At 39.1% G+C, this 12,500-nt stretch overlaps 2 protein-coding genes across 3 annotated transcripts in view; one reads left to right on the top strand and one right to left on the bottom strand.

Moving 5' to 3' along the window:
* Positions 1–6,405, bottom strand: part of LOC138006822 (uncharacterized) — a 60,933-nt gene extending 54,528 nt beyond the window's left edge. Inside the window, exons 1-6 of one of the 2 annotated variants that reach the window (XM_068853411.1) lie at positions 5,978–6,405; positions 4,074–4,139; positions 3,922–3,993; positions 3,314–3,379; positions 1,238–1,309; positions 385–453 (exon numbers count right to left, since the gene is read on the bottom strand). In XM_068853411.1, the coding sequence (XP_068709512.1) occupies positions 385–453; positions 1,238–1,309; positions 3,314–3,379; positions 3,922–3,993; positions 4,074–4,139; positions 5,978–6,285 (653 nt within the window). In that variant the 5' untranslated portion in view covers positions 6,286–6,405. The remainder of the gene's footprint in view (positions 1–384; positions 454–1,237; positions 1,310–3,313; positions 3,380–3,921; positions 3,994–4,073; positions 4,140–5,977) is intronic. The other variant, XM_068853419.1, reaches the window with a different exon arrangement.
* A 3,876-nt stretch (positions 6,406–10,281) lies between these two features.
* The window catches only part of LOC137980702 (uncharacterized), a 16,957-nt gene continuing 14,738 nt past the window's right edge, over positions 10,282–12,500 (top strand). Inside the window, exon 1 of the mRNA XM_068828137.1 lies at positions 10,282–10,496. The gene's annotated coding sequence lies outside the window, so the exon portion shown is untranslated. The remainder of the gene's footprint in view (positions 10,497–12,500) is intronic.

The following is a 12,500-nucleotide window of genomic DNA, read 5'->3' as shown; positions in this document are numbered from 1 at the left end:
TACTGTAAGTTAAAGCCAGCGCACGCGGGCGATAAGTAACTTACACTACGGCCTGAGCAAACAAGGTGTAAAAGATATCTATTCAATAACAATAAAAGTTAAATGAACTTTATTTAACGAGGGTGGGCATATATTACTGAACACTCCGAAGTTCACTTTGCGACCCTCACATGATACCACAGATTTAGAGCTACAACTTGCAGAGGGGTACCCAGGAGGCTATTTAAAAATGACCTTGTTCCCGAGTCCTCTACTTTCGATTTGGATTATAGAGAGGTCCTAGGAACAAGTTTAATTTGCAAAGAGTGGTAGAGTTGAATTTCGGGACTATCGCTCCATCTGAGAATAGCTAATTAGAGTGCAAATTACCGAAAATGTTCTTACATGTATTTCAGATTTGGCAAATCAAACCAGTTGTCTGGAATCCAGTCCAGTTGATTGTCTATGAGAATTCTAAAAAAAAAACATAAATAAATAAATAAATAAATGAAAAGTAAACTCTCAATAATACCAATACTTCGTTACCAGGAATTCAATGCATTCGGAAATTTCACGAGAGGACGACTGAGTCCGTTTACTACATACTAAGTCACGAACTCCTGTCTGACTGAGGTATTGATTTCTCATTAGATTACAAAGGTGTTCCTACCAATGTTACTACTAATGATAGGTTTCTTTACCAACCTTGTGCAGCTCGAATAAGATGGCCCCGTGCGTATATAGTCCCGAAATAGTTTAAATCGCGCAAATCAATTGATTTCTAATGACATTTTTGGTAACGTTGCCGTCTTCCTTGCTACAGCCCACTTTTATTGTAATTCAAACCGACCATGTTTGTAGAAAATTGGTAGATTCATCCTTTCATGTTTCGACAGAAACTTCTGCCATCTTCAGTTAGAATCAACAATTACTGACCATGTCAATCTTAAACTATCTTTTTGATTCCCACATTTTCACGCTATACTTCATTCGGTTGTTACTACTTTTCACATTAGCATTTTCTATTTATTATAAATTCAGCTTCCATCGCTTTGTATTCTGACTAACTGAGGATGGCAGAAGTTTCTGTCGAAACATGTTTTATAAACTCAAAGGTTTCGTCGTTTTCTTAAAATTAATATATGCGCAAAATCGACTGCACAACGATAATTGACTGTCAACACAATTAACAGGAATAGCATTAATAGAATTGAAGAAAAGACTTAATTAACAGGAATAGTACTGATAATAAACCCACATTTTGACCAGATTCTTAGGTAATACTGTGTAATTGTAACGCCAAAGTCTGATCTTGTTGCTTAACAAATCCCTGAAAAAAAAAATCAATATGAATATCGCTGCATTGATATAATCCTAGTTACCTTAATCAATGCACTTTGCGCTTGCCACTGATAACTGAGTATTTCTCTCGAGTCCCATATTTTATATTATTATTATTATTATTATTATTATCGCAACCAAGTCGTGCTGGCCCATATTACCATGAATCAGAATACACTATAGACTTCTGAACGACATCCAACAATAATTAACTATGAGATAAATTATGTTATAAAATAATTTGGATACTACGCGCATTCTCATTGGTCAATAGCTGTGTTTAGATGAGAGTATGTAAACACAGGTTTGACATCGCAAGAATTTTGATTGGTTATGTGTTGTCAGACGGGCGTTTTGATAGGCTGGTAGGAAATATGAGCGCTTATCAAGAAAATCTGTTTCAATCAGAAGTGAAAATATCCAGCATATTCCTTTATTTGTCGAATTATTTTTGAAAAATATGTCCAAAAGCAATGTTTTCCTTGTTTACATAGCCTCATCTAAACACGAGGGGGAGTTGGGAGAATTCTCGACAGTCATGCAAACCCTCGACTACGTCTCAGCTTTGCATAACTGTCTCGAATTCTCCCAACTCCATCTCGTGTTTAGATGAGGATATGTAGACAAGGAAAAATTCCTCAAAATTTCTTAAATCTAAATGCAGATTAGAGTAAAATACGTACAGTGTATATACCCCACTTAGGGTCTCAAGCTACGCATGCACAAAACTATTATCACTTGCTTAGTCTCAATCTCGTTCCCAGAGCCACGATCCTTTTGGCCTCTCTTCTATCTGCGGAAACGTTTGCTCTACGGTATTTTGTTTTGTGTTTCTCAGTTATTTGGCATTATGTCTGTTCGGTCGACGAATTACTAGGTAGTCCGGCACATAATAAGGAGTTTTAAGCATGCAACGTATTTGATCCATGGAAGCCAACCGGAAGTTGTCTTGAGGCTATGACATTTCACCCGTGCCCACCATAGTCTCCATAGTAGCCCAGTGGTTAGAACATCCGACTTGATCAAGGATGGTCATGGGTTCAAATTCTATCTGGATCTCGGATTGTTTCCGAGTTTCCAGTGTATAATTCTCACATACGCTCACTGTGACATTTACCGTATATTGCTAAGTAAGTTTTCACTATTAGAGACGATTATTTTAAAAATCTGGGAGAGACCACTGTCTTGGCATGAGCAATGTTAACCGCTGTTTAGCCACACACCGGTGACTCGGTTGAGCACCGGGATGCCAAGCATGCGGGAGGTCGGGAGCTCGACTCCGGCCGGAGCAACACTCGTTGTCTTAAAACAACTGTGGAGAAAGTGCAGCCTTTGTAATTACACCCGCAAATGATTAGACTTTCAAGTCTTCTCGGATAAGGACTATAAACCATAGGCCCCTTACTACATCTTCCATGTTCATAAGTTCCCTGTGGTTGGCTTTTCGGGCCCGAAAGTTTTCGGGACTTTCGAGAAACGGGCCCCAGGAGCCCATTACCTGGAGTCACCACCTTCCATATTGACCCTATGAGTAAACCCTGTCTCTTATCTTTATATTTTTAGAAGCAGCTCCCAGTGGGTTTTCTTCGGTGTTTTCACAATAGCCAAGCATAAAAGACCAGTGGTAAACCATTGATGGTCATAAGAAGCACATCCGTAAAACGAAGGTATTTTAAAATATAGCAGCTCTAGAAATAAAGAGTACAATAGATATGAAAACTCCGGGTAATTAAGGGACTCCTGCTCGTGCTTAAGCTCCCTAATGTGACTAATGTCAAGTCGGCTATAGTTATTGCCCATAAATAATTTAACGGCGGGCATTTTTGTGCCCCAGAGGAAATGTCGGTCTAATTTTATGCGAATGAATTATTTTGTGTCCCGTCAAGAAACGTTATTGTTTGTTACGAGAATGAAAACCAGTAACTAAACCACCGAAATGGCTACGAACGTTCCTATTGCCATAATTGTCTCTTAGGTTAAGTAAGTAGCTTACAGTTCTGTCAGGGCTGTGTTTGTAGACAGGTCTGGAAATTCCTCAAGTTCATTCATGGCCAGGCTCCTATATCGACATGGAAAAGGAGTCAAGCAAAATATAAGTAAGTGTAATTAAGCGGGGAGCACCGCCACCATCTTAGCGTCCCTGTGCAACATCGGTCAAAAACTCTAAAAGATTTCGCTTCATTGGTTCAAACCTCGTTCGGATCAACGGGCAATTAGTGTCCTAAAACAATTGAGATAAATCTGCTGTCTTACTTGCTAATGACACGTGAATTGGTTTCACCTTTGACGAGAGCAAAATACGGAATTTCGTTAAAGAGCTCATTTATACTGATAACCTGTATTGGTAGACAAATAGTAGGGGATGTTAGCTACTTCAGAGGTAAATAAAGTGCTTTATGATATGGCAAGCAATTTTCAGGCAAAATGGAGAACTCTGATTGGTTGATTTTTGTAAGAACCCCCGATGAGTATATGGGTTATTAACTATTTTTAGTGCCAGCGGTTTTCCAGTTATAATTAAATTTCAACCTGCAATCTGCAACCTGCAAAACATGCTCGCCGTATTTTACTTCACTTTACTTGAGTTCTTTGTGTACTTACAATTTATCTAATTGCGTCAGGTTGTGAAATACCTCCTCTTCGATATATTGCAGTTGAGCCTTGAGAATTTTTCTGAAGAAAAAAAAACCCGACAAATTCCTCGGAATGAAATGGCACACTCTTAGCTAATTAAGTGACTACAGCAGACTTACATTTTTGTCAAGCGCTTAGATAGTTGTCCATTTCTTATGGTCTTGATGATGTAATTTCGTACTGTCCTAGAAAGTAAACAGATAAAGAGATAGATTTATACGCTATAACAAGACATTAAAAGCTAAGAGCTCATGGGTCGTGTGCTACACTGCCGCAATAAATTAAAAGAGAAGTGGCATTCCATTAAGAAACAAAACGGCAACTTTGATTTTTTTGTGCACTGAGATATGTGACGGGAATTTTTATTCCACGGGTCCTTTTTTAATGCAATGAGTGATGAAAGAGGCTTCCTAAATCGCTTTGAAAATATAAAAATCCATCCAGGAATACGTCTCAATTAAAATTCGAGTCCAAAGGAGAACACAGGGCACGTCCTGGCGAGCTAAATTGTAGAATCGGAGAAGAGGGAAGGATCGAAATCATCTTTGCGGTGTGCATGCAGACTGGGCAAAAATGGCAGCAGACCAAGAAAAGTTAATGGACGAGGCTTCACTTGCTAAAAGGCGCACGGAGACGAGCAAACATATAGACAGTTAAATGTAAAGTGGAATTTGTGGTCGGATCAGTTGTCTTTTGTACGATTTGAAATTCCATCGATCTCGATACGTCTCTGCATCTACACTAGTTAGTAATTGATGACTGTGCAAACCTCAACTGGGGTGAGATGAAATGATTCCTGAAGCAAACTGAATTGAAACTATCATGTCTAAACTGAGGCTAAGAAGATAATTATTTGTACAAGGTAAAGGTAAAGGTACATCTTATTTAAGGCCGGAAGTTCCTTTACTCTCTATAGAGTATTCTCCAAGGAAGCCGACGGTGCGTTCATTTTACTCCTCTCCTTCCACCAGTGCCCCGTTTTAAAAGCATTCAAAGCTACCTGAATCTACACAGAATGGAAAGAAGTCGAAACAAGGATATGAGGTCACTAGGGATCGAACTTGGGACCTCTTGCAACAAGGTCGCGCACTAACCGACTGAGACCGACTGTGCATTGTTTAGGAAAGGTATTTCTTTTATTGTGGGGAGTGGGCCGGATATTTTAGATTTTTTTGCGCCGAAAAAAGTGCCTTCAGAAATACCCAAACAAAAACATCGGACTCTCCCTCTCTTAGAGTGCAACCCCCACCAATGGCGGTGAGCCGGAAGACTTCCAGCCTCGAGCTCAGATTAAGCGATTGTTTGAGGAAAGTGAACTAGTCAGTGGGGACAATGAGGCTATTAGAAAGTATTCAGATAAATCTCTTCGATAAATACATTGTCCCCGAAAACCTTGTGGCAGAGTATGCTGAGCACCTTGCCCAGATAAAAATGCACAAGGAGAAGAAGAAAGAGGAGATATACTGATAGTGAGCGAATGGAACGGCAATTATGTTAATTATGCGAAGATAGTTTTTTGATATGTAAAACTTTCGAAACTTGTAAATAATAATAATACGTTCATTTCAAAATGGTTCAGTTTGTTCTCTAGTCACCAGCACGAGAGCTATTTCATGTTTTGGGAATAATCGTTCTTTTTATGAATTCTCTTGAGAACACTTTCCAGTTGCAAAGCCCCTTGGAACTCGGTAAAATAGTAACAATAGAACGCATGATCGTCAAACAAGACGACATGAAAGCGCCATTTTTATCCTCTCGAGGCGGCCCCTTACATTTGCTCGCTATGCAAATTTGGTTCCGTCACGAAGTGGCTCTCTTTATCAAGAAAAAAGGAAAGATGGGCTTCTGAATAAAAAGTGAACTCGTGCTTTTTAAAAAATTACGAATGGTTTCTTTACTTGTGATAATGCGGAGCCATCTGGCTGATAATATTTGCCTTTTCGGTACAAAGGTTATTATGACATATAATAATGTTCTCAAGCCAGCTATAGCGCTAATTCGCAAACACAAAGATACTACTTACAGTATTTCAAGGTTATCAGGGCATTTAAAGTATTTTTCTTTGGTATCGCACCGACATTCTCTGCATTCTTTGACTCTAGTCTCCGAAGAAGATCTGTTGTACCAAATTCGTTCGCTGTAATCATTGTTCCAAAATCCGTCCCATTCAGCGTATCCTAAAGATGGATAACGAAAAGTCCAATAGTTATGACCAAGAAACAATTGCCAGCCATGGTTTGGAACTGCTCCAGCAACGTATAGCAATATGGCAGTAGCCAGGAAGCGTATGAATGCTTTGTTATGAAGGCACAGAATGTCTGTGAAAGGCATTATGGCAAAGCACTTGGAAGTTCAGTCATCAGGGGCTCCCATTTCAGCACACACTTTTGTAAACATGACAGCATTCCTGGGTTGCTACTATTTATAAATACCAGACGAAAGGTTAATTAAACTATCAATTCTTTTGTCGCTAACAAAAAAAACTTTGATTTTGATTAAGCCGATTTGTAATAAATTCTATATTGCATGTCCACAAAAATGGCGTAACTGAAATGTTGGAAAAATTACTTCGGTCATTGCGGTGACATATTTTCAGCTGGATTTCTTCGCATATAATGAGAAACTGCAACAGTTCTGTTTGTAAGCAGAATTCGGGAGTAAAAGATAAAAAATGGAATTAATTTGTTGTCCGGATTGTCAGGGGCGTCATTCTAAAGACTCAACAACAACAGTGTTTATTAGCGCATGCAAAAATGGTACTTGCAAGTTAAAAAAAAAACAAAGTAAAAGAAATGACATATGAAAACTGGTCAAAATATATTATAGCATAAACTCGAATACTCCGGATATTTTGTGGACTTACTTTTCATAAGCTTTCGAGCTCTCCTGAGTCATGTGACCAAGAGCTCAGGAGAGCTCAGGAGAGCTCGAAAGCTTATGAAAAGTAAGTCCACAACATATCCGGAGTATTCAAGTTTATGCTTCGCCTACTATCATATTCCCGGATAGATGAATCTTCACAGTACTAAAATATACTATAGTAGGAGGAGCTCATCTTGATGAGCTCCTCTGACACTAGCTATGGAGCTTCAATTATTACTAAGTGACCTCTTTGTTTCAGAAAAAAGGGTCAACATTATTGAAGTACGAACATGATTCGATCTGAAACCTACAGATTCAGGAGACTTTTGTGAACATACGGAGCTTGTGTTTTTGAAATAATGATTCCTTAAGGTCTGGAGAAGAAATATGGGCATTTATTGCCTGAGGGACTGTGAAATAATAACGTTATTCGACCGACAGCGGGGTGAGAGAGCTTCAGTCAGTTATGACAAACTGTATAATTAAAAACTAAAAAAAAAACAACGTAAAAAAGGTTGCTGTTATTCATCGAGGTAAAGTACAATAATAATAAAATATTCTCGTTTGTCTCACGATGTGGTCATTTGTGATGTAGATCGCGACGTTTTGACTGCATACTGCCAGTCTTCATCAGCGATGAGGTCGACTGGTTACGCGTCACCTTATAAGCAGGATGCTCCGCTGTGATTGGTGCATTTCGATCCTCGCTGTTTCGGTGTGTTGCTCCTGCGGCGGTCCGTTGTCGTACGGTTCTGCTGTTGATGTGTTTCTTGATGGTGGGTATCCATGCTTCCGGAATTTCTATTCCACTATCCCTGTTGATGTTGTTAGGGTGAAGTCTGGAAGATCTATGCAAAATATTTGCAAGATACAATCAAAGAACATGAGCAAGACATCCGACTTGCCCGTATCCAGACCTCCGCCGTTTCAGAACACGCTAACAACACCGAACACAATCCGCTTTGGAACGAAGCAAAGTTTATTGATCGTGATCCTCATTGGTACACACGGAGGGTCAAAGAGGCGATTCTGGTGGTGGACCACCAGGCATACTTAGGGAATACCATCACTGAAACTCTTACTTGGAAAATGCACATTTTAAATGTAAAGAACAAAGCCAATAAGACAGTAGGATTCATAAAGAGAAATCTTCACCCTTGCCCTCCCCTGATAGAGACCAGTGATATCTCACTGGTTAGACCCTCGTTGGAATATGCGTTTCAGGAGCCCATTACTAGGAGCCTCCATATGCAGTAGATCTTTGAGTCAACCTTTGCGCGTATTCTATTTTTAGAACGAACCCTTGAGCAGGAGCCTTGCATTTACATAAATTTACTTCAATTTGCACGATTTAAATACAGTTTTACTGCTTTATTTGTCTTCGTTAGACAATGACTTTACTCTGATTGGCCTTTTAAAACAGTGCGTGCAGAACCGAGGAACTCGTGGCATTCTAAAAATAGAAAGATACGCGCAAAGGTTGACTCATAAGGACGTGTATGAGAGAGGCAAGCTCCTACTCATGGGCTCCTGGCGTTTACATTATGGGACCCCTACATAAAATACCAAATAGACATGCTAGAGCAAGTCCAGAGACGGGCTGCTCGTTTTGTGACCGAGACTTACTCAAGAGAGGAGGGCTGTGCCTCCCAAGCATTAAACATTTTCTATGTCCAGAAATGGATTTAATTAGATGCACTTGGATTTCAATAAGCGTCACGAAGTGTCCACTTGCTCTTCTCCCCAACTTCAACATCACTCATGTCACAGAATACGAATACGTAATGTCACTAAGTGTTCCCCAAATGCTGCTCTTTAAGTAAAGATTAACTGCTGCATTTACCTAAAGCTAAAAATAATGCTAACCTTTATCCTTACCTTGTTGTTGAAAATAGGTAGCAATTGCTTAAGCTTAAAGGGACACTTCGTGTCGGATGTCAAAATTGGACGTGCATCTAATTAGGTGCATTTCTGGACATAAGTGAACATTTTACAGTGGCCAACACTACAATACAGGAGACGAATTGCAAGGCCATGCATGCATGCATGCATGCATGCTCAATGAACACAAACTTTACCATCTTCCTATACGATCTAACAGTAACTACGCTACTAGACACCAAAGGAAATTCAACCTACCTAGAGTCAAGACAGAACGATGCAAAAACAGTTTTATCATAAGTCATATTTATAGGTAGTTTTATTTTTTCTTTTTCAAGATAGCATTTATATATATATATATAAATTTTTATTATTGTAAATATATAAATAATTTATCAATATTGTGAATAGTTTGTAATTCAGCCATATGGCTGCAATGAATTATTTTAATAAGCTATCTAACTATCTATCTATCTCTGCAAAACACTTAACAACGAAGCTGAAATTAGTGTTCCGACCGATGTCCATCATCAGCAACTCCAGCGGACCCACCACTCCCACCCACTCAAGTTTACTCCACTTCAGGCAACATGTGATGCGTACAAGTTCAGCTTTTGGCCAAGAATGATTAGAGATTGGAACAGCCTGCATGCGGACATTATACCGTGAGTCGAACTCAATTCACTGTTTTAAAAGAGCTCTGGGCTCCGCCCTAATGAATAAGTGAACTGATTTTAATTATTTATATTCATGTACTGTCTTTTTTCATAATATTTATTTATTTATTTTATCTTATTTTATATGTCACTTGCGAAATGCCCTTATTCAGGATCTTGCACGTTATGAGTACATGAACATCAGTAGAACCTTCATTTTCACATTTTCGCGACTTTCTTTCGCAGCTTTTGTTTTTCGCGAGTTTTCATTTTGAGACCTTTATTTCTTGTGACAGTTTTATTTGTTTTATCCGTGCAAGGTAATTACTCATCAGTTCCCAAGCCCCTTCCCCTGCTACGGGTCTGCATGCATAGCAGAGATTTAATATTAATCTCTTTTATTATATCTCTCAGATAGTACGCGCGCTGTAATTGGCTAAATTAGCGGGCCGTATTCTACAGTACGGCCCGCTGTACAGCCCGCTAAATTTAAAATTTTGACAAAACATCATCTAGCGAGTTTTTCATGTCATTTCTGTTGCATAAACTTGTACAGAAAACTTTTTGAATCTTGCAAGCAACTATTTCAAACTTAACAGCCAAGAAGATTTTATAGTTTTTGGGATTTTGGCACGGCATTCTTTGTGGCAGTTGGACCTTCCGCTTCACTTTGACTAGTTTCCTTGCTCGCGCGCCGGTTAACCTCAGAGATATAATAAATATCTTACTATCCTCGTTTTCTCGGTCCGTACTGTAAGTTACGGATCCTCGTTTTTTCCCGTTGATTTATGGCCCGCGCGCTTCGCGCTTGGGCCATAAATCAACGGGAAAAAACTCGGTCCGTAACTTACAGTACGGTTAGTGAGAGGTATGTACTCATACATAATCCCTGAAAGGTAATTTAGCACCTGTGTTTACTCAGTAGTTTATGACGTAAAGTGTTGACGGAACTCTTACAAAGGGTCAAGGGAGCTGAGCCATAAATGAGTTACGGCATAGTTTTCTCAATCTCGTAGCATTCGAAACTGTTCAAGAGTAGGAATCCCAGAGGTCGTTTTGATCCTTGAGGATGCAATTGAGAAGATGTTTAACATTCAAGTATGATGTAATTGTGAAATATTTGCTATAAAGATCAAGACTCAGGTGTGTTTTAATTAGATCGTTTTGCTCTTTATTTTCATTTGTACCAGACATGAATTATTGAGATTTGTCGTTGCAATATCACGGTAAGCGTCGAACTCGTCGGAACCGTGACAGAACAATTCTGTCTAGTTGCTGTTATTAGGGATATGAGTCTAAATCGGCCTTAATGCTTGTGGTAGAGTTGTTATTGGCAGTAAAGCGTATGCGTATGGGAAGACAAACAGCGTAATTATTCTCTGTCGGTCCTCTGTCAAGTGCTTGCAGTGGAGACAGGGGAAGCTCAGTCTTACGAGGTTAACGATCGATCTAGTTCTTTCGTTAAAATTGCATTTAATCATTTTCAAGAGAACTTCGATACATTAAAACCATTAGTAAGTTGACCTAAGTTTTCCTCTACACTTCAATAACTCTGCAAATGCAAACTTGGACTTTGCTTTAATTGTGTCCGGCATTTAAATATTGGGGTTGCTTGTCATCTTTCCTTCTGCTGATTTGTTGCCGTATTTTCCACTGGAAAATTTGGCTCTCGCTTTGTCATTTTAATTCAATTCAATTTACGGATAATTTTTTTGCGCAGCAGGAATTAGAAATGTTAAATTGACCGGCAGCCTTATGCAATTTATAAGGGTCTGCCAAATCTGCGAGCCATGCCAATTTCGCATTTAAGTCTAAGCACCCATTTCAAATAGCGCTGATAAACAGTTATTAAAATTAAGCAACCATTTTAAAACGATTAGCCTTCAATAACTGTGTTACTCGCATGTTGACTCGCATGACTCGCCATGTTGGCTCGCATGACTCGCAACCATGACTCGCATGGGTCGCTGCCTCGCACATTAGTATAACTCAATTTATAAACCTTTTACCAATATGGCGGCTGTCTCTGATGGATATATATTATGGGATGCGTAAGGACCGACTGCATCGTTTTGTTTCACATTACATTATCAGAGACATAACAAATCTCTTTAAAAAGCTACCTGTTTCGAAAACAATTAAGGGTTGAAACTTGTAACGGCCCCTTGTGTGCTGGGAAACAAGCTTCTGAATATTCAATTTGCTAAGTACCATATTTGGAACAACAAGAGCAAGGGGTTTCAAATATGGTACTTAGCACTGAAACATTCAACCAATCAGTTCGCACTGAATATTCGGAAGCTGTGAACGCGCGTTACACGTTTCAACCCTTACGGTTTTTGTGCTAAAATCCAATTTGGCCTCTGTATTGGTAACAAATTAAAGAGCCATTTCCACTTCACTGCACTTCCAAATACAGTAAATGGTATTAATTAATAAGCTCTGTTGAAAAAAAAAAAAAAAGAAAAAGAAACCAAACAAAACCAGAAGTCACGGATACGCCGAAAATAAAACACTTGACTTCCTTAGGGTAATTGAAACTTTGCGTCATTTGAAAAAAAGCCGGGACACTATATCGACAGAGAACAAACCTGGTATGCGCTTTCTGCTTGTGTTCTGTAATAATAAAATCGAATTATCTTTTGTTCAGACTTGAAGAGAGTCAAGCTTTTCAAGCCACAAGGGATTTTTATTAGACAACACCAAATTCGGACGTTTACTTATTTCCAGCCCTCAAGCCTTAACTTCTAGTACCAGCACCAATCATTGAAACGTTTTTAAAAAGCTACCGCCAGTACGTGTTTATTTAAAGCAATAACAATGGGCCATTTTACAGTTGTTTGCTTAGTGACATAGCCTATGAATGGTTTCCCGTTGCCTTTGACCACCTCACAGCTTTTATCATGTAAATTGTTTCGTTGTAATTGATTCTAAGCAGTGTCCATTTACATTAGAAAGGTTGGTATCAAAACAGGGTCACCAGCAGCCTCGCTTCCATTCTTAAGCCAGGTAACTCAGCTACAACTGTCAACCTCGTTCCCAGGGCGCTAGATTATCTCAGAAAGAGACCGAAAGGGTTGTTCATGCCTTTATTTCCTCTAAACTGGACTATTGCAATGGTTTGTTTTACGGCTTGCCCTCTTCTGA

This window comes from Montipora foliosa, chromosome 1 (assembly GCF_036669935.1).
Source record: "Montipora foliosa isolate CH-2021 chromosome 1, ASM3666993v2, whole genome shotgun sequence".
NCBI lineage: Eukaryota > Metazoa > Cnidaria > Anthozoa > Scleractinia > Acroporidae > Montipora > Montipora foliosa.
Note: the sequence above shows the minus strand (reverse complement) of the source record. Positions and strands in the feature narration are given on the sequence as shown.